Raw genomic sequence first — 21252 nt, 5'->3', positions numbered from 1 at the left:
GAAGGAACCTTGGCGGGAAGCGCAGGAGTCATGGACTTTGCCGTGATCACTTGAGTGCGGATTGTGAGCCCATCTCTGAAAAAAAGGACATATTAATACTGTGATGGCTAACTCTCCCCCGTTCCTTGTCTTTGCAGTCAGGTTCCACTTAAAACACCCCAAGCCTTGTTCTCGATCACGCCAACGCTGTCAGTCCTCTTACCAGAACTATTTGTAATGAAGACAAAAGCAAAAACAGCAGGATTTGGTTACACTGAACAGGGTTGTAGCTCATGGTTTTCATTTTGAGGTTCAGACGAACCCTGACTGGGTAATGCTGTTCTCCTCTGCTTAATTCTGCTTAATTCTCTTACACTCCAGATCCTGTCCTACATCATTACCCCCCCCCCAACCCCCATCTAAAAAATGTTATACTTTGGTAGAAATTAATTTGACGGCCATTTAGGTTTTTTGTTTGTTTGTTTTTTTTTGTCTTTTTTTCCTAACATAAAACCATGAAACCTGGATTGTAGTATTGAGGCATGTTGTTCTGTGACACTCACGTAGACTTACCTTGTCCGATTATTTCTCCCAACAGAAATTGGGTGACGGAATTTTTGCATCAATAATTATTGCTAAAATAATATTTCCAAACAGATTTACCATACATCCCTAGAAACCCACATGCCCTGCCCCCATCTGCCATTGTTTAGATTGTAACAGTCCCACCCCAGACTCATGTTATTGGTTGAGCCACAAGTTCACACTACTCAAACAAATGCATTGATTTCATCAATTAATATTAATATCAGTTCCCCTTCAGGAATTCGAGCTGCGTAGAACTCTTTGGGAATGCCTTGGCGAGACCACATTCTGAAGCATGTGTGAAATCAGTCCAATAGCGAAGAGAAACATTACGAGCGGGGTGACGTGAGCAACCAGGAAGCATAAAGGTGCATCCGGCAAGTGCACATGTTAGCTTCATGCTCTTCAGCGAGCACGTTTGTGGTGTGTGTGTCTGTGTTTGTGTGTGTATATATGCAAAAGCACTGAGTCAGTCAGAAATCCTCTGTATAGCAAGTGAGAAATACTGTACAATGCTTAAGTGTAAATCAAAATCTAAAGAAGTGGCGAGCGGACATCATTTCAAGTCGTGTGTTCCTCCCAACCCACGCTATCTCTCCGGTGAGGATACACACGATTTGTACGTCATCTGTTTGGGAGCGGCTGCCTGCCATGACTGTGAGCTTCTCCTGTGACACCTGAGGTTGAATCCATCCAAATTACAAGACAAGGACATATTCTTCCTGCTGGATGCCTCACTATCGCCTTCTGGCCTCTTTGGCGGCGCAGTAGAGAGGCGAAGAAGCAGGCGGCGGCATTCCAGCGCTTCCTCCCTCGCCTTTCCCAGGTCTTTGGGACTGCTGAGCGGGAGCAGCCCCACCCGTCCAGCTCCTCATATCACCAGACCCAGAAAAGCAGGGTCAGGGTCCTCAGAGCAGAAAATGGCTTTAAAAGCGGACCGTTATTATGTCTAAGAGGATCTCGGCCAAGCAGTCCTGACAATACCATTGATAGGACCCTGAGGGCTGCCCACCCTGGGGAGGAGAGGTACACACCTCAGTATACGGTGCACGATCCTCCTCAGTGCCCTCAGGGAGTTTCACTGATACCCCTGCCACTCCCGGTGCTTCAGGGCTCAGTGGACTCCCGCAAGCAAATTTCCCAGTTGCCGTCTGGCAATGGTACGGCACGGGAAAGCTCAGATGAGGGCGCTAGCGCAGTCAGGTTGGTCGTTCCCTGCCTCTCGAGAAATAATCAGGGTTTTACAGCCGTTACTTCATCGTTCCGAAGAAGGATGGGGGTTGTGTCTGATCATAGATCCGTGCTATCAAATGGTTTCGGTTCAAGATGCTTACTATCAAACAGATCGTGTGTCAAATCAGGTCCAAGGACTGGTTTGTCACGATAGATCTCAAGGACGCATACTTCCATGTATCCACCCTTCCTCAACACAGGAAGTTCTTGAGGTTTGCTTTCAAGGGCAAAGCATACCAGTATTGGGTTCTTCCGTCGGGCTGTCACTCTCACCCCGCAAGGCGGAAGTGGATCTATCCATGTTGCAGGAAACGACACACTGTCCGCTCTGGTTCTCCCTCACGCATCCAGCCCCACTTGGGCTGGATTCCATGGTACAGGCGTGGCCGAGGCTTCGTCTGTATGCATTTCCCCTGATTGCTCTGCTCCCGGGAGTTCTGGAGAGAGTACGCCGGGACGGGATCCGCCTGCTGCTAGTAGCTCCATTCTGGCCGGCTCGAGTATGGTTCTCGGAACATGGTGTCCGCTGGAGATTCAGATCAGGAGGGACCTCCTTTCTCAGAAGGGGGTTACCATCCTTCACACCCGCCCGGAGTTATGGAAGTTGTGGGCGTGGCCCCTAAGGGGGCACAGCTCATAGCATCCAGTCTCTCAACTGAAGTTGTTGAGAACATACTCCAGTCCAGAGCTCCTGACATGAGGAAACTGTACACCTTGAAGTGGAAACTTTTCGCTTCTTTGTGCGGACAGCGACTGCAGGACCCAGTCAACTGCCTGGTTGGTTCAGTTCTGGAGTTTCTGCAGAAGCGATTCTCTGCAGGGTTATCTCCCTTCACTCTGAAAGTTTACGTGGTGGCCATCGCTGCTTACCCTTCAGGATAGTCAGTCAGTGGGAAGACACCCATTTTTTAGACGTTTCCTCCATGGCACCTGGAGGCTGAGGCCAGTACAGCTCACCAAGGTGCCCTCATGGGACCTAGAAGTGGTTCTGGAGGCTCTGTACAAAGCTCCCTTTGAACCCATCGAAGATACCTCAGACAAGCTTCTCACGCTTAAGACTATCTTCCTGCTGCTATCTTCCTCGCTATATCCTTGCTGAATAGGATATGAGACATCCAGGCACTTGCTGTGTCGGGCCTGGAGTTTGCCCCGGGCATGGCTAGGGCATTTCTTTACCCGAGACCCGGGTATGTCCCTAAAGTGCCCACTTCCTCGTCAGGTCCCATCGTACTGCAGGCCTTTTGTCCTCCTCCCTTCCAGGAAGCAGGCCAGGAAAGACTCAATCTGCTGTGTCCAGTGCGAGTACTGGGCACTTACGTTCACAGAGCTGCTCAGTGGCGTAAAGCAGATCAGTTATTCATTTGATTTTGTCCACCTAAGAAAGGGATTGCAAACCATGAGTCGGTGGGTGGTTGAGACCATCACACTGGCCTATGAGTCCTCTGGCCTTCAGTCACATATAGGGGTCAGAGCACACTCGACTAGGTGTATGGCGGCCTCCAAGGCCTTATCAGTGGGTGTGGCCCTTCAAGATGTTTGTGCTGAGGCAGGATCGTCCTCTCCGCACACATACATCCGGTTCTACTGTCTGGACCTGACATCTACCCCAGGGTCCCAAGTTCTCTCATCTTGATGTGCTCACAAGATACACACCAGACAGGGACTTGTTTGTATGGCGCAGTGGGTATTCTCGTTCCCAAAGCATTCGACGCAGCTCGAGTTCCTGAAGGGGAATGTCTCAAGGTTACGTGTGTAACCATGGTTCCCAGAAGGGAACGAGACGCTGCATCTCCCTGCCATACTCCCTGCATCCCTGCAGGCGCTCGCCTCCGCAGAAGCTAACATGTGCACTTGCCGGATGCGCCTTTATGCTTCCTGGTTGCTCACATCACCCCTCTCATGATGTCTTGCTTCGCTATTGGACTGATTTCACACATGCTTCAGAATGCGTCTCGCCAGGGCGTTCCCAAAGCATTCGATGCAGCGTCTCGTTCCCTTTGGGGATCCATGGTTCCATACATAACATTGAGAAGTTTTATCTGAAACAGATAAATGTGAATAAGGCTATGTTTTATTACATCAGTTGTTGTGTGTATTGTGGTAGTTTGAGAATGAAATGTTCAGTGAGTGTCCCTAAAATGTAAATGCTCTATTACATCTACGTCTAATTCTACATGATTGCACAGATACTATTTAAACTGAACTGAGCTGGACGATGACATCACTGAATTCAATAATGAAATGCCTTTAACTAAAAATTGAGTGTTTAATCTTGTCATTTTACATCATTGACACTATTTCCGTATTCTGATATTGGAAAGTTGCTTTGACACAATCTGTATTGTTAAAAGCGCTATATAAATAAAGATGACTTGACTTGACATTTGAAAAAAAAAAAAGTACCACCTACACTAAACCTTACCCTAAACCTAAACAATAGTGGTAACAAAAGCAAACATGAGATATAAAAGCTGTTGTTGTTGTACCAGGTGATCTACTGAGCAAGTTTACAGTATCTCACAGAAGTGAGTACACCCCTCACATTTTTGTAAATATTTTATTATATCTTTTCATGTGACAACACTGAAGAAATGACACTTTGCTACAATGTAAAGTAGTGAGTGTACAGCTTGTATAACAGTGTAAATTTGCTGTCCCCTCAAAATAACTCAACTCACAGCCATTAATGTCTAAACCGCTGGCCACAAAAGTGAGTACACACCTAAGTAGAAATGTCCAAATTGGGCCCAAAGTGTCAATATTTTGTGTGGCCACCATTATTTTTCAGCACTGCCTTAACCCTCTTGGACATGGAGTACACCAGAGCTTCACAGGTTGCCACTGGAGTCCTCTTCCACTCCTCCATGACAACATCACGGAGCTGGTGGATGTTAGAGACCTTGCACTCCTCCACCTTCTGTTTGAGGATGCCCCACAGATGCTCAATAGGGTTTAGGTCTGGAGACATGCTTGGCCAGTCCATCACCTTTACCCTCAGCTTCTTTAGCAAGGCAGTGGTCGTCTTGGAGGTGTGTTTGGGGTCGTTATCATGTTGGAATAGAAGGGAGGGGATCATGCTCTGCTTCAGTATGTCACAGTATATGTTGGCATTCATGGTTCCCTCAATGAACTGTAGCTCCCCAGTGCCGGCAGCACTTATGCAGCCCCAGACCATGACACTCCCACCACCATGCTTGACTGTAGGCAAGACATCATCTTTAGAAGAGGCTTCCTTCTGGGACGACAGCCATGCAGACCAATTTGATGCTGTGTGCGGCGTATGGTCTGAGCACTGACAGGTTGACCCCCCACCCCTTCAACCTCTGCAGCAATGCTGGCAGCACTCATACGTCTATTTCCCAAACACAACCTCTGGATATGACGCTGAGCATGTGCACTCAACTTCTTTGGTCGACCATGGTGAGGCCTGTTCTGAGTGGAACCTGTCCTGTTAAACCGCTGTATGGTCTTGGCCACTGTGCTGCAGCTCAGTTTCAGGGTCTTGGCAATCTTCTTATAGCCTAGCCATCTTTATGTAGAGCAACAATTATTTTTTTTTTAGATCCTCAGAAGGACTTTTCACACTGCGCTTAACCCCGGGTTATCGTCGTTCTAAACACCGCTTTTAACCCCGGGTAAAGACACGTTTCACACCTGTAATTTGAAAGCAGTGTTAGCACCGCATTTTACCCGGGGTTATGAAACCCTGCTCCGGAGCAGGGTTAGCACCGCATTTGTGGGTTAAACCCCGCATTGCGGTGCTAAGTTTGTTCAGTGTGAAACGGAGCGGTATTTGCTTGTTGCTGCTGGACACTTGGCAACAGACAGCCAATCAGAAATTGAGCAGCGAGGCTCATGTCACGCCATTAACAGGAAACGCGCGTCATGTAAACTGCAGCTGAGATAATATTCACATACTTTGCTCCTTGTTTTCTTTCTTTTGTACTTTTGTCTTTGTTTTCTTGCCTTTGTGCGTCATGAGGCTGTTCACATGTCGCGCCTAAAAACGCGTTTAAAACGCTAAGCGCACTGCTGTCTCCTTCTTTCCAAAGTGCTGTAGCTTGTGCTCCTATGGCGTCTGCCGTTGCTAAGCAACCATGACCTGCGCTCTTCATGAAGACGCAGAAGTTTCAGCAAAGGATAAATGCTGTTCGTCCAATCAGAGACAGTGACACCGCAAATATGCAAATAAGAACGTTAACCGGGGTTTAGGAATGTACGGTGTGAAACGTCTGTTAATGAATACCCAGGGTTAACAGTTAACCCCAGGCATAGTATGAGCAGTGTGAAACTGATTACAGATAACCCAGGATTCTGCTTATCCGGGGTTTAGGATGACCTTTCTTTGCCATGAGATAACATGTTGAACTTCCAGTGACCAGAATGAGAGAGAGAGAGCGATAACACCAAATTTAACACACCTGCTCCCCATTCACACCTGAGACCTTGTAACACTAACGAGTCACATGACACCGGGGAGAGAAAATGGCTAATTGGACCCAATTTGGACATTTTCACTTAGGGGTGTACTCACTTTTGTGGCCAGCGGTTTAGACATTAATGGCTGTGTGTTGAGTTATTTTGAGGGGACAGCAAATTTGCACTGTTATACAAGCTGTACACTCACTACTTTACATTGTAGCAAAGTGTCATTTCTTCAGTGTTGTCACATGAAAAGATATAATAAAATATTTACAAAAATGTGAGGGGTCTACTCACTTCTGTGAGATACTGTAACACATAGCAATAGCTATGCATGCTGTATGGAGCTGGTTATGTGATGCATAACATCAATGTATTAAAAATGTTTTAATGTATTATGTATTTATAAATGTTTTAAAATTGTTGTAAAGGTACGGTTTTGGAGTACAAAAATGTAGGTAGAGGCATGTATTTCCAATGAGCAAAGCTTAGTCTTATATTGAAAAGATTTGCCTTTTTTAAGTCTATGTTCTATAACAGTTGTTAACAAATGATAATCAGAAAATGTAATCTGGTAATTTACAAATTTGTTTTATTAAGTGGTTAAAAAATTGCATTTGTCAAATGGTTATAATTACCCAATTTAACATCAGAAATAATAATGAACGTATATATCATTTAAAAAAAAAAAAATACGTCCTTCATGATGAGTCTACATTTATTTGGGGATTCACTGTGTAACTTAATTGAATTGGTTATATTTTTATTCAATTCATAGCCCTATTTTAAACATTACAAAATAACAGGAAATCAAACTGAGGAAGAGTTGAGAGAGTTTTGTATAGCTTATGCATCTGTGCAATCTAATGATTAACAGCTTGAGTGTCCCAAGCTGCCGTGCCGAGGGGAACGGCGGTTCTGATAACTGTTCTTGCGGCATGATATTCACTAAACATTTGATTAAAAATGACATGAATCAGAAGTGCTAAAAAGCTCTTCAGCACCCCACTAGCTGGATTAGCCTCAACATGTGGTGCTGTTATACTTGGCACAGTGCACTACAAGTGAGCAATGTATTAAATGGATAGCATAAATAGAGATTTATGAGACAAGGCGTTAAAACATTTAAAAGAACATCTCTCAAGTGTCCTTTGTGTTAATAAACACAGGGAAATTGAATCCTAATGGCTCAGAGAACTTCAGAAAAGGGGCGAAGATGCATCTTGAAAGTGTTTAAGCCAATTCTGCCTCTTGTTATTTTTAACAAATTTGGTGAGTTTTATTGCAGCTAAAAGGGTGTTGCCAATATTGGCGATTAGGGGAATCACATAAGGATGCCAGAATGGTACATGACTATCCTTATAAGTTTTATCTGTTGATATCTCTTAACAGAAAGGCTGGAATTACATTGACTTTGACAGATGCCATGTCTCATGCTATTCCTCTCATAATTTCCATGAAAGTTTCCATGTGGTGTCTCTGTTTTTTCTTAGTGACTGTGGTGCCACCTTGTACTTGCTTAATATAGATGGACTACAGACGAAGAGTTCAGATGCAAAAGCCTCTAAGTGCCGTTTGAAATTTTCTTCTAAAATGAGCATTTTTATCAGGCTCCTATGTGTAGGTTCAGTAATTTTACTTTAATGGCAATAAATAGGTTATTTTTGTTGCTATTAAAGCAAAATAACAACATAAACATTGGAGCCTGATAAAAAAGCTCATTTTAGAAGAAAATTTCAAATGGCAAACTCTTCAAACTCTTCAGATGTTAAAACTGTTTTTGCCATTAGCTTCTTCCCCGCCATTGGCAGAATTTTCCGACTTTCGGTGTTTTCACTATTATACTGTAGGAGGCACATCTTATGAAAGAGTTTTGAATCCCCAGATCAAAACACTGTGAAGAGGCAGAAACAAGTAGTCACGTATGTAAGCAGATGTATACGTAAAATAAAGTGATTATCACCAAACCTTAAACAGCATTTAAGTCAAAACTGCCTAAAATTTCTGAATTAATGTCAACCCAGGAAGTGGTTTAGGACCGTGCAAGCTTTGGGGGTGTTGATGGAATTGATCTACACCATCTTTGTTTTGATCATTGATCTGATTCCGAAGCGGACACAGTCTTTGACAAAAACAATTTTCTCAGCATTTTTTATTTTATTTCATTTGTTTTATGAAGCTTGCCCATATTCAAAAGTCGATAAAAAAAAATGCATGAAGCTAGAATAAAATTATTTCTCTGTTCTTTCTTTTGACTTATTGCATGCTCAGAAATGTATACAAAATATTCTGGGATCCATGAAAGTTTTGTGCACTTTATCAAAAATGCTGGTGGGGAAAGATTTAAAGAATAGTGAAAGAAATGTAAGCCGTATTTGAAGTATACTGCCTGATACGATTTATTTCTGTGTATTGAGTGTGTTTCTCGTGGTTTTAGAGAAAGTTCCCTCTTGTGACCAGGAGAGGCAGACTGCTCAAGATGAGGCTCGGCAGAACCCACGAGAAGCCATCTTCATCCCTGACTGTGGCCTGCAGGGCCTCTACAAGCCGGTCCAGTGCCACCAGTCCACTGGTTACTGCTGGTGTGTGCTGGTGGACACTGGGAGACCCATACCTGGGACCTCTGCAAGGTAAGACAGAGTCATTTTATTCTTCTGGCAAATTTTGTAATGGTATCATTAGCGCTGCCTCTGCCTGTTATTTGTGTTATAACCTCATTATTTATACGACATGTTTCTGGATGAGCTTGCATGCTCTAAACATCTCAAAATGCTTTAAGTATTGCAATCATCAGTAATACAATCCATTGTGACTGATTAGTTTAGTTGTGGAACGTTATGACAATTGGCTTTCCCTCCAAACCACAAAGTTTTTATTTTTCCATGAGCGAAGCTGTCAGTGCTGAATTTTGTTTAGAAAGGACTCAAATTGAAAGCGTGACACGTCCTGATGTGTTTCTACCCATTACGAGCCCTGATTTATTTTCCACTTTAGGAGATGTGCTCTGAATGTGTAAATTGCTCTCTTTTTTGCTTTGGAAATATTGAGAAGGTTTAGCCAACTGGTTCTAGCTGAACGAAATTTGCAATTTGCATTCAGGCACTGAGCCCACGCTGCCTCTGTACCATGCTGAGACAGCTTGATCTTTTGGATGTTCTGGTCATTTCCGTTAAATCCTAGATTTTTTGTTGTTGTTCTTGTTGTTCTTGTGTGAGGCTGCAGTGTCATGCATTCTTATGTCTGTCTCACTCAATTTTTCTGTGCAATTTTGTGTAATAAAAATCAGTGAACCAAATCTAATCAAACAATGAAATCGAATACTTGGAGTTTGTCATTTCTTCATTTGTTTGGATAGCTGTGTTAACTGAGACAGGACTTTTTTCTGAGGACTTGTTACAGTGAATGCCAAGCTCTGCAATCTCTACTAACAAATAACGAAGAAAATGTCCATGGTGCTTGTTCATGAAGATTTGGTTTCCAAGTCAACTTCTTTGGTGTCCAAAAAGTTGATACAATGGGGTCACCATGGAGTTCTGAGTGGTTGTAAGCACATTTCTAAGCATTTTCTAGGAGATTGTGCCTTGTTGGTTGCCTACTGACTCAAGTCAAAAGAATCCATAAGAGTCTGAAGTCTGTGTAATATTCTGGCCACCAGATATGGCTTGTATGACTTTGTACAAAACTTACTGGGGAAAAAAATAGAATTTTATAAACATTGTAACTCAGCCCCACATGTTTGTGTTCTCCATCAGGTATAAGAAACCAGAATGTGACAGTGCGGCTCGTTCTCGAGACTCAGAAATGGAAGATCCTTTTAGAGACAGAGATCTGACAGGTGAGCAGAACACTTGATATGAGTTGTGTCCCAATTTGCATACCTGCACACTATTCTACACCAATTGGAAGTATAAACAGTGCAAGTCAACACAAGTTCACATTGAAAATTCCAACAAGAAGTGTACTTCAATACCCAGATGATGCACTCATTTAACCGAAAAAATGTAATGCAAGTGTTTTTTGCCAGTTTCAGCCCGACGCAGTTATCATTTTCACATCCAGTGCCATGTTGTTTAAATAGCAAATGCTCTTGCACCCATCTGTTTGCCCATGGGCATTCTGGTCTGAAAACGAGGTCTGTTCAGGCACATTGATGGCGCGTTGCTATTTTAAGGTAACTGAAAACAACTGCGCCATTGACCAGTATTTATTTTATTTAAGGGCATGTTCAAAATGTGCATAGCGTACACACTCTTCTTATTACACACACAGGGACATGCAGCAGCATACAAACATGCCAAATATTACAAATGAAAGGATTCAATTGTAAAATATTATTATTGTGTAAGCTTTAACCTCGCGCACGAGCAGATCTGTTTCCTCTCCGGGGATGCGTTCAGTCTTTGCTCTTGCAAATTCCGCCATGGTGTAAGCGCTACTGGCTTTTAAAGGAAATGGGAGATGAGACTCTGATTGGTTTATCGCACGTTACTGTCAGAACACACCCATGGCTCATTAAGAGAATAGGTGCAAGCCTTTTGGACCATGCACCTGGAGTGTCCAATGTTTTTTTTTTTCCATTGTTAAACTAACAAAAGTGGATTTGGACACACCCAAAGTAAAATAAAGCATAGTTTAAGTGCATGTGTAATGCGTCAGTGGACTAACTGTCCAATTAGTTTGTCACTCATTCTTCTGTTTATATACATATTGTTTCTAAAATAGTTTGATTCATTTTCCAATTGCTAACTAATATAGTGTACCAGTCATTTATTAGCTTTATTAACTATAGGCTAGCTTTGAGGTCATTTGTAAGCTACATCTATTTGGCTAAATTTTTCACTATTTCAAATTCCTTTTCCAGGACAATAGACCAAAAATACAGATTTTTCTTTAATTTAAATACTCTTTAAAATGAGAATATCCTTCTCCCTGAAACTGACTAGCAAGTAGCTAATTGTGATTCATTATGCAATGCAATAATGATTGATATTGCTAATATGTTTATCTGCACTTAAATAGATGTTTTATTGTATATTTTCATTTTCTTGATCATTTTGCTTACAAAAGTCCAAAAAGTTCCTTGTATGCTCGCTAATAATGTTTGACAAATGGTTATAGGATCCAGTACAAGAACATGCAGTACCACATGTTAGCATTTAAAGGTTGTTTTCCCTTGAAATATTAGGCTTTTGCTCATTCCAGTTCGTTCCTAGGTTTCTTGCTTCTTTCCCTTTCATTTAGAATTTCATTGTAACTCCTTTTTAATTCCCCATCTGGTAAGTTTACAGAGTAAAACATGGCTCCTGACTGGGCAACAGATGTGTGGTGTAGTTTACGACGGTGTGGACCACTGGGGAGGACAGCAGCAGGGGGCCGAGAGGTGCTGTCAATGCCTGGGGGACTTCAGTGAAATTATTTTTATGTACTCTACTTGAGTGCTACCTGGCACCAAAACAAAGAATCTTGGTTTCATCCTTTCAACACAGGAATGGGAAAAAAATAACTTTTGGAAAGATGTACAACCATTTCCACAGGCCAAATTCCACTAGAAGACCTACCTGTAGCATCATGCTAGTGCAAACAAACAAACTAATCTACATCAGGGCTTCCAACAAGCTGTCTTTATGAAGTCTACATGTGCTGAATACAGTATGGGAAGTTTGACAAGATGAGTCTGATTCCATATGTTCTGATTTAACACTTGGGCTGAGAAGCACTGAGCCGGCACGTCATCACACTTGTCCAAACCATACAGATACTAATTGGAGTCACCTGGTGAGCCACAGGGCCCCACCTCCCATACTGCCTTGAGCCAGCAAAATCAAAAAAGTTAGTGGGACTGAGGTAGAGGGTACGGCTTGAGAAGACGAAAATGAAGCAAAGTGAAAATGTAAACTGAGATTATTTTATTGCATACTCCTGTTTTAAATTGCTCTTTAAGAGACACAATTAAGGTCGAAACATTGACCCAAGTCGAGCACACCAGTGCAGCCAAGCATCTGGGACAGTTAAAAATGCACTACCCAAGGTGTTCAGCAATGTGTTATAAAAGTTAACAGGGCTGCGGTGGTCTGTGAAAGTGCCCTCGTCACCTTGTCGCTCTACCTTATTCTCTACTTTACATTTCACATGTGCGCTCAAGCATTTGGAAATGCTAACATCTTTGGCTCTGCACATTATGTTGATTATGGATTCTTTGAACTGCTAATGTTAAGACCGAGATCGAATGTGACTTATATTAGAAAAACAACCATATTGCATTGTTGTTTTTCATTGGGACAGCTTAATACTTCCCTCGCTAACTGTAAGAATGATTGAAAACAAGTTGGTCTGAGAATATTTTAATGTTGAAATATCTCTTTTGTGTCCTGCTGCAAGCCAAAATGGGAATGCTTGTGGTTATACCAGTCTTTCTTTGAATGTTACAGGATGTCCAGAGGGAAAGAAAGTGGAATTCATAACCAGCCTGTTGGATGCCCTTACTACTGACATGGTGCAGGCTATCAACTCACCAACCCCCTCTGGTGGTGGGAGGTAAGAATTTCATAAAGTAATGTCTAATTTACAAATTTGTCTTCTAACAGCAAAAAATTATGTTTCATAAATGTTATAAATTTGTATAATTTTGAGAAAATTGTAATGTTATTAGAATAAATATTATAAGAAACACTATTCTGAGAAATGGCATGACTGAGGAATAGCTTTTTCAGTCCTTAAAAATCGATGGAATTTTCATTTCATTTTGAGATTTTTTCTCAGAACATTGTGACTTTATTTTTTTAAATGTTATTATTATATATTATTATTTAACATTAAAGCACTGTCATTCTTACAAGACATGAGCCAAAGAGAAGTCTAGTCTTGACAGGACCAGCATTTATTAACTATACTTTTACATTACATCACAAAAAAAAAAAAGTATGAGTAGTCTCTTTTTACACAAAATGTCCCAGCACAATGGTGAATTAGGCTTGACCCCACCCCATAATTTCCCATGTCTCTCTGATATTCTAGTGTCTATGTGTGGCCAAGGATCCTATGAGTTCAGAGTCTGAACACAATGCAATTCTACAAAATTTTGATTTAATTTAATTAAATTAATTAATTTATTCATTCATTCATTCTTCAGTTTTAGTCACAAATCTTCAAAAAGGAATCATTAATGGCCATATGGGGGAAAAAACACTGCTTTTAGTGTCCGGAAATGTATTTTTTTTTATTAAATATATATATATATATATATATATATATATATATATGTGTGTGTGTGTGTGTGTGTGTGTGTGTGTGTGTGTGTGTGTGACCCTGGACCACAAAACCAGTCTTAAGTCGCTGGGGTATATTTGTAGATCATGTTCCATGAAGATATTTTGTAAATTTCTTACCGTAAATGTATAAAAACTTAAATTTGATTAGTAATATGCATAGCTAAGAACTTCATTTGGACAACTTTAAAGGCGATTTTCTCAATATTTTGATTTTTTGCACCCTCAGATTCCAGATTTTCAAATAGTTGTATCTCAGCCAAATATTGTCCGATCTTAACAAACCATACATCAATGGAAAGTTTATTTATTCAGATTTCAGATGATGTATACATCGCAATTTCGAAAAATTTACACTTAAGACTGGTTTTGTGGTCCAGGGTCACATATATATATTAAAAGAAATGTTAAACTGCCCAAGTATAGTACTATCTGTATCTCTTGTCCTAGCCATTTGTCTAGCCAAGCTGTCTGTCTTCTCTCTCTTTCAAATTAGTCAAACATCAACAAAAAATCTTAAATGGAAAATATGTTTTGCCTGTGTTGAATGTACTGTACAGTATACCCCTCCAACTGGGATTGTTTCTGTTCCAGGTTTGTTGAGCCTGACCCAAGCCACACACTGGAGGAACGGGTGGTTCATTGGTACTTTGCCCAGCTGGACAATAATGGCAGTCACGATATCAACAAGAAGGAGATGAAGCCCTTCAAGCGCTATGTGAAGAAGAAAGCAAAACCTAAACGATGCGCCCGCAAGTTCACCGACTACTGCGACCTTAACAAGGACAAGACCATCTCCCTTCAAGAACTCAAAGGATGCCTAGGAGTCAATAAAGAGGGTGTGCAGTTTTTCTGAATGCATTTAAGATATAAAAACAGGTGATGGATTAGATTTGGTACTCTAAAAGAGCTGGAGTGGTGGTGTTGTGCTTTGGTGGAACCACATTTTGTGACGTTATTACGGAAGTTACTTCATTTCCCTTGGCACTTCCTGTTTCATTGAATACACAATGAAAGTTGGTGTTCCACCAACTTCCAACCAGTTTCCATTTTTTTTTTTTAACTTTTTTTTTAGTTTTACTTCTGATAGATTCTTCTTCTCTAATCAAAACCCAGTAGACAGATATTATTAAAGCATATCTTTACAACATATAATTATTACATTATCACAATATGCAAATGTAATTTTTACAAATATGACTGTTATCCAAAACAGTAATGTTGTGTCTTTTTGGCGTCAAACTGACACCAGCCAAAACACACTGTATTATGTATGTGTTACATGATTGATGCATATTCGTAATGCAAAATTTCTTAACAGCAAGTTTCCATAGGATTGGAGAAAGTCATGAAGTTTCTTTGGGTTTCTGTTAAATATAGAATCCCATTTCAGACTTGAAAACAATTTATTGCTATACTATGTTTCTCATAATTGCAACTTTATATCTCAACATGTGACTTCATATTTTGCAATGTGAATTTATTCTTTCAAATTATGACTTAATTTGTCATATTGCTGCTTTATGTGAAACCAAACGACTTTATATCTCACAATGGGACTTAATTTATTACAATGTAATACTATATCCTGCAAATTGCAGTCAAACAATATGACTTGCAACTCGCAATGTGACTTTAAATGTCACAATTGTAATTTCATACCTCACAGTGTTCCTTATACACACTTATGTCACAATTGTCTTTTTTTATTATTATTATTTTTTTCTCAGTGAAAACGGGCTTAGTGTACTTTCTCAAACCCCAAACAGCAGTGACTGTACAAAATGAGTCAAATACTGACGCAGTGAAATTTTTGTAAGAGTTAGTAGTTTCTGACTACTGGAAAAATGTCAGGAAAACATGTTAGTCAGATCCTTTTCTTATTATTAACATATGTCTTTCTTGTATGTTGTTTTTTTTTTTGTTTTTTGTTTTTTTGCAGGTAGCACTACAAGCAGCAGTCAAGGGACAAGGCAAGGGACAAATTTGTTCAGTAAGGCCTGACTAATTGCTTTCGCACTAACATTTGCCTCAGCAGTTGCAGAGAGCAGAAATTATAATATATTAACAATATGAATAGAGTGCAAGCATTGTAGTGCAATATATGCCTTGCCCTTTTATGATGGAGATGGCATGAATGATGCATCCTTATGGCCACCCACATTGTGTCTGCTTTTGTGCGTGCATGTATTCTTTGTGAGCTAAATTCAATAGATGATTACTTTAATCATAGTTTTGCACTGTAGTCAGAGTGCTGTATGTAATTGAGTCAGAAGGGAACTATTCTCAGAGAATAATCAAGGACAAAAAAAAAAACAGATACAAAGAAAGTGATATCATTATGGAGAGTAATGTTGTGGAAAATTCACATTTAACCCCTAGAGCCTGAACAGCGATCATCTGAGTGAGGAAAATATGCATCTTTGCTTATATGCACTTAGTTCTAGATTTCTTTCTTTTTTTTTTTTTTGTTGACAAGAAATTACAAAAATGATATGTATTATTTGGTAACAAACAAGCATTGGTAATCTAATGCAGTGTTATTTTCCACTATATTTTCATCAACAGTGTTTTAATTAAAAGGTTAATTATCGTCATGATGATTTTTTTTTTCCATCTCAGCTTCATTATTAGTGAGACTAACAAACATTTTCATGATTTTGATATGCTGAAAAGCTTTTCACTACTGACCTGAGCTGATTCTATATAAATATACTATAAAAGGTCTAAATAAATGTGATTTTTGCCCCCAGAATGGAGTGGTTAGGTTAGCTAAGTGGGCCGTGTTAAACAGCCAAAACTTGACCCTTGAGTTGGAAGCAACTTCTAGCCTCAGATAACTGGGCCGGATGGTCGGGCAGCCCACAATCCACCTGATCCTCCGCTGATCGAGTTAAAATAATGCTCTATCCCATCATTAGCTGCACCAGAAGTTCTGCCACTCCATCACCGTCCAAAAGACTAGCTACTTATGTTACTTATTACAAGAAGACATCCCGTCTAATGGCTTTTGTTGGACAAAAGTTGCAGGTTTGGAGTTACTCGCTTCTCCTCGAACACATCATTTGTTCTGCTTCATAGATAAGCAATGACAAGTGCATTAGTAGGACTGTAAAATGTTTCCAACCTCATAAATCTAGTAGGAGAATACAGTTTCCAAAATAACCACCAGGAGTCACGACCCCAGGCTTTTTTTCTCTTTTCCGTTTTATATCGCAAAAAAATATAGCGCTGTCATGACTTTGCTGTATATTACCGGGTTATGAGAAGGAAAGTGTGGTTTTAATATTAATCCTGATGTGCTTCTCCATATCGGCCTCCTCTGGTTTGTGGTTCTTAAAGTGGAATTTAAGAGGAGAAATTATTTATCTAAATGCTATAATTCTGTATGTCCAGACCCACCTGTTTCTCTTTGCTAAATTACAGTGTGAGATTTAATTCATTGGGCTCCTGTGTGTAAACGCTCAGAAGTCATGCGCAACTTTATAACTGGTTTGAATAAGACTTTGTGGCACCATTTACTTCACATTTGATTAGTGGTAGTCTTCAGTGATATTTTCTTTAGAGCCACAGAAAAAAGAAAAACGCACTTATTTGGAAGCACGACTGTTTATTTGAAATGATGGCAACTGTAATAGCTCTGAGACCGAGACTGTCTCACTCGTGGTTTTTTTTTGTGTTTTTTTTACTGTGTCAGGGACAGAGACACAGAGCAGAAAGCAGAGACGTTCTGTCTCATAGCACGATGACAAGTCACTCTCTCGCTCCTTCGTGCTCACCGTCTGACTTTGGTCTGTTTTTGCCAGCCATAATGTTTTGCTCATAGTTAGGTGTTTAGCGTTTGATGACAGGCTCGCTAGCCCACTAGCACCGTTTCTCGCCAGCTCGCTCTCCGACCAGTGGGATTCCCTTGCTATTAGTCGAGTAGCTGCTGTTTACCCTGGCTTGTGGGTTCTGGTAGCCTAGCAGAGACCCACAAGGTCCCAGCGAGGGCTGAGCTCATGTGTTTACCCTGGCTCTGCCCACTTCAACCTAAAAACAGTGGCCCGGAGCGGGCAGAAAGTCAGGCCCAGTGGACCGTGACTAGCACTGCCAAGATAAACAGCTGCTTCGTTTGGAGAGCTGAGGGGGCTTCTCCAACCCACAGCCAAAGAGTTTGCTTTTCAACACCCCTCTCCCGTGTACACACTCGAGGGTTGATGAATTGGGCCTAGCTTCTCCAAAAAGACAGTTTTATGTCTTGTCGCTTAAGTGTACTGGAAGTAAAATTGATGAGTCTGATGTAGTCGCGATTTGGGACCACGCGCTGCCAAAATATCTACGACGCAATGGGAGCCAATAGACATTTCCTTCATCTGGCTGTGGCTGTTTGACAATGAATGTATGACAAACTGTAACATAATTTATTTAGTTACAATACTGTACTTGCAGTTACTGCAATCCAGACACCAGAATTATGTCTTAAAAATGTTGATAGTGCTCTTTACTACAGAGTTTTATAAAACAGAGGTTTTCTTACACAAGTGAATTACTGATGGTGTTTATTAAAGGGTTAGTTCACCCAAAAATTAAAATTCTGTCAGTAATTACTCACCCTCACCCTCTTTCCTAACCTGTAAAACCTTTGTTCATCTTCGGAACAAAAATTAAGATTATTTTAAAATTACAGTTGAACCCCTGCTTTCACATGGACTATTTTACAGATGTCCTTGCTACGTTTCTGGACCTGGGAAAATTGCAGTTGTGTTGCTGTCTATGAGGGTCTGAGAGCTCTCAGATTTAATCAAAAAATATCTTAATTTGTGTTCAGAAGATGAACAAAGGTGTTACGGGTTTGGAAAGAGGGTGAGGGTGAGTAATTAGTGACAGAATTTTCATTTTTGGGTGAACTAACCCTTTAAATTCATCAACAATATGTTCACATTCATTATTAATCTTATGCCTATTGTGCTAAAAATGGCTGTTAATATTTCTTGATGAATTCCATTGTTTTACATGAATTGAATTACATGAATCATTACATAAATGTAATGTTTCAGTTCAAAATGGCAAAACTAGACAAAGTTTGTTAGTTTGAATCCCTGATTAATGTTGGCCGTTTAACATTTCTATAGTTAAACAGCTGCCAAATACAACTCAAATTCCAGAAATGCTGGGACGTTTTTTAAATTTGAATAATATGAAAACTAAAAGAATTTCAAATCACGTGAGTCAATGTTTTATTCAGAATAGAACATAAATAACATAAGAAATGTTTAAACTGAGAAATATTACAATTTTATGCACAAAATTAGTTCATTTCAAATTTGATGCCTGCTACAGGTCTCAAAATAGTTGGGACAGGGGTATGTTTACCATGGTGTAGCATCTCTTCTTTTCAAAACAGTTTGAAGACGTCTGGGCATCGAGGTTATGAGTGTCTGGAGTTTTGGTGTTGGAATTTGGTCCCATTCTTGCCTGATATAGGTTTCCAGCTGATGAAGAGTTTGTGGTCATCTTTGACGTATTTTTTCGTTTAATGATGCACCAAATGTTCTCTATAGGTGAAAGATCTGGAATGCAGGCAGGCCAATTCAGCACCCGGACTCTTCTACTACAAAGCCATGCTGTTGTAATAGCTGCAGTATGTGGTTTTGCATTGTCCTGCTGAAATACACAAGGCCTTCCCTGAAATAGATGTCATCTGGAGGGGAGCATATGTTGCTCTAAAACCTTTATATACCTTTCAGCATTCATAGTGCCTTTTAAAACATGCAAACTGCCCATACCGTATGCACTTATGCACCCCCATACCATCAGAAATGCTGGCTTTTGAACTGAATGCTGATAACAGGCTGGAAGGTCTCGATCCTCTTTAGCCTGGAGGACACGTTGCCTGTGATTTCCAAAAAGAATGTAAAATTTGGACTCCTCTGACCATAGAGCACTTTTCCACTTTGAAACAGTCCATTTCAAATGAGCCTTGGCCCACAGGACACAACGGCGTTTCTGGACCATGTCCACATATGGCTTCCTTTTTGCATGATAGAGCTTTAGTTCTACACAGCAGATTGTGTTTGCCGACAGTGGTTTCCGGAAGTATTCCTGGGCCCATTAAGTAATGTCAATGACAGAATCATGCCGATGAGTGATACAGTGTCGCCTGAGGGCCCGAAGACCATGCATCCAACAAAGGTCTTCGGGCCTTGTCCCTTTCACACAGAGATTTCTCCAATTTCTCTGAATCTTTTGATGAAGTTATGCACTGCAGATGATGAGATTTGCAAAGCCTTTACAATTTGACGTTGAGGAACATTTTTTTTTTTAAAGTATTCCACAATCTTTTTACACACTCTTTCACAGATTGGAGAGCCTCTGCCCATCTTTACTTCTGAGAGACTCTGCCTCTCTAAGACATTAATTTTATAGCTAATCATGTTACAGACCTGATGTTAATTTGAAATGAGCTCATTTAGTGGATAAAAGTGTACAATTTCTCAGTTTAAACATTTGTTATGTTCTCTATGTTCTATTGTGAATAAAATATTGGCTCATGTGATTTGAGAGTCTTTTAGTTTTCATTTTATTCAAATTAAAAAAAAAAACGTCCCAACATTTCCGGCATTTGGGTAGTATTAAATGTTTAGTAATTTAGCTCCTTACATTTAATCGCACACTTTATGACTGAAGCATCATTATGGAATTCTGCCAGTCTCATTATAGCAGCTGATTTGTTTTCTCTCTGCCCAAACGGGCAACGACTTCACAGCCAGCGTTTGAGCACAATGGTACATTATTAAACTGTTTTCAGACAGGCTTCTGAGGCAGCATATCAGTCGAATGATCAGAAGCAATAATTATTTAATACTATACTAATTTATTGCTATAAATGAAATCAAAAGTTGCAATCTGCTGCAGGAAAGGTGCAAGATCAAAGCTACCTAAAACATGATGATGCTTTATATTAAGTGCTTCAGACAATCGCATAAGCACATTGTTTATTGTGGCTCTTCAGATGTGTACTGTTTAATGCATGCATTTTCCCCAGTGCAGCAAGCGCATAACTTGCATTACTTATGGTTTTGTCCTTATTTGAAAATATCAGAAATTCACTTTTGCACTTAGGTAATAATAATTGGATCTAAATGTAAGTTTCTTATATTTAGCTCAAGAAAACCTTAGGTTAGTTTATTGTTTCTTCTTCTTCTTCTTCAGCTTTTTAAAAGCATTGGCTCCTTTGAATGGTCAGCACTATTCAGCACTAGACCTCTCAAACACAGACACTATAATTGCTAGTTGAAGCACCAACTTACGCCTCAAACTGTGACAGAAAAAGACACTACTAGGTTGCATTGACTCACTTCATCCTTTTCTGGTTGGGAAATGAAGACAGTTAAAGTGTAGTTGCTTAGAGTTACTGTAGTGAGGTCCCACATAAAAAAGTGTGAAATCTATTGTACAGGCATTCTTTTCATTATATGTAAGAAACTCAGAACAAAATACACTAATTATCAGCCTCTAATGCACAGCTTAGCTTTTATGTCTTTGTTGGAAATTAAGAGGGCTCTTAAAACAGGGGTGGGCCATCCTTCCAGGCTAATTGTTTAAGGACTAATATCACTATATGGGACCCACCTGTTCTGCACATTTCTACAGACTCTACTAGTGCATTGTAACACTTATTTTGGAACTTCCTCTCATTAATGCAGTTTAAAGTGTTTTAGAAGCATATTTAAGATAGCATGCATGCCACTGAATTGTTTTTGATCATTCAGTGGTAAAAATCCCC

The 21252-nt window shown here is 40.2% G+C and overlaps 1 protein-coding gene across 11 annotated transcripts in view; it reads left to right on the top strand.

The window, feature by feature from the left end:
• The window catches only part of smoc1 (SPARC related modular calcium binding 1), a 63755-nt gene that overhangs the window by 34672 nt on the left and 7831 nt on the right, over positions 1 to 21252 (top strand). For 8 of the 11 annotated variants that reach the window (XM_058750206.1, XM_058750208.1, XM_058750215.1 and 5 more), the window contains 5 exons: positions 8657 to 8849; positions 9972 to 10054; positions 12648 to 12753; positions 14079 to 14323; positions 15427 to 15457. In XM_058750206.1, the coding sequence (XP_058606189.1) occupies positions 8657 to 8849; positions 9972 to 10054; positions 12648 to 12753; positions 14079 to 14323; positions 15427 to 15457 (658 nt within the window). Of the gene's footprint in view, positions 1 to 8656; positions 8850 to 9971; positions 10055 to 12647; positions 12754 to 14078; positions 14324 to 15426; positions 16082 to 21252 lie in introns of those variants that run through there. The other 3 variants (XM_058750207.1, XM_058750204.1, XM_058750209.1) reach the window with 2 other exon arrangements.

This window comes from Onychostoma macrolepis, chromosome 17, assembly GCF_012432095.1.
Source record: "Onychostoma macrolepis isolate SWU-2019 chromosome 17, ASM1243209v1, whole genome shotgun sequence".
Lineage (NCBI taxonomy): Eukaryota > Metazoa > Chordata > Actinopteri > Cypriniformes > Cyprinidae > Onychostoma > Onychostoma macrolepis.
Note: the sequence above shows the minus strand (reverse complement) of the source record. Positions and strands in the feature narration are given on the sequence as shown.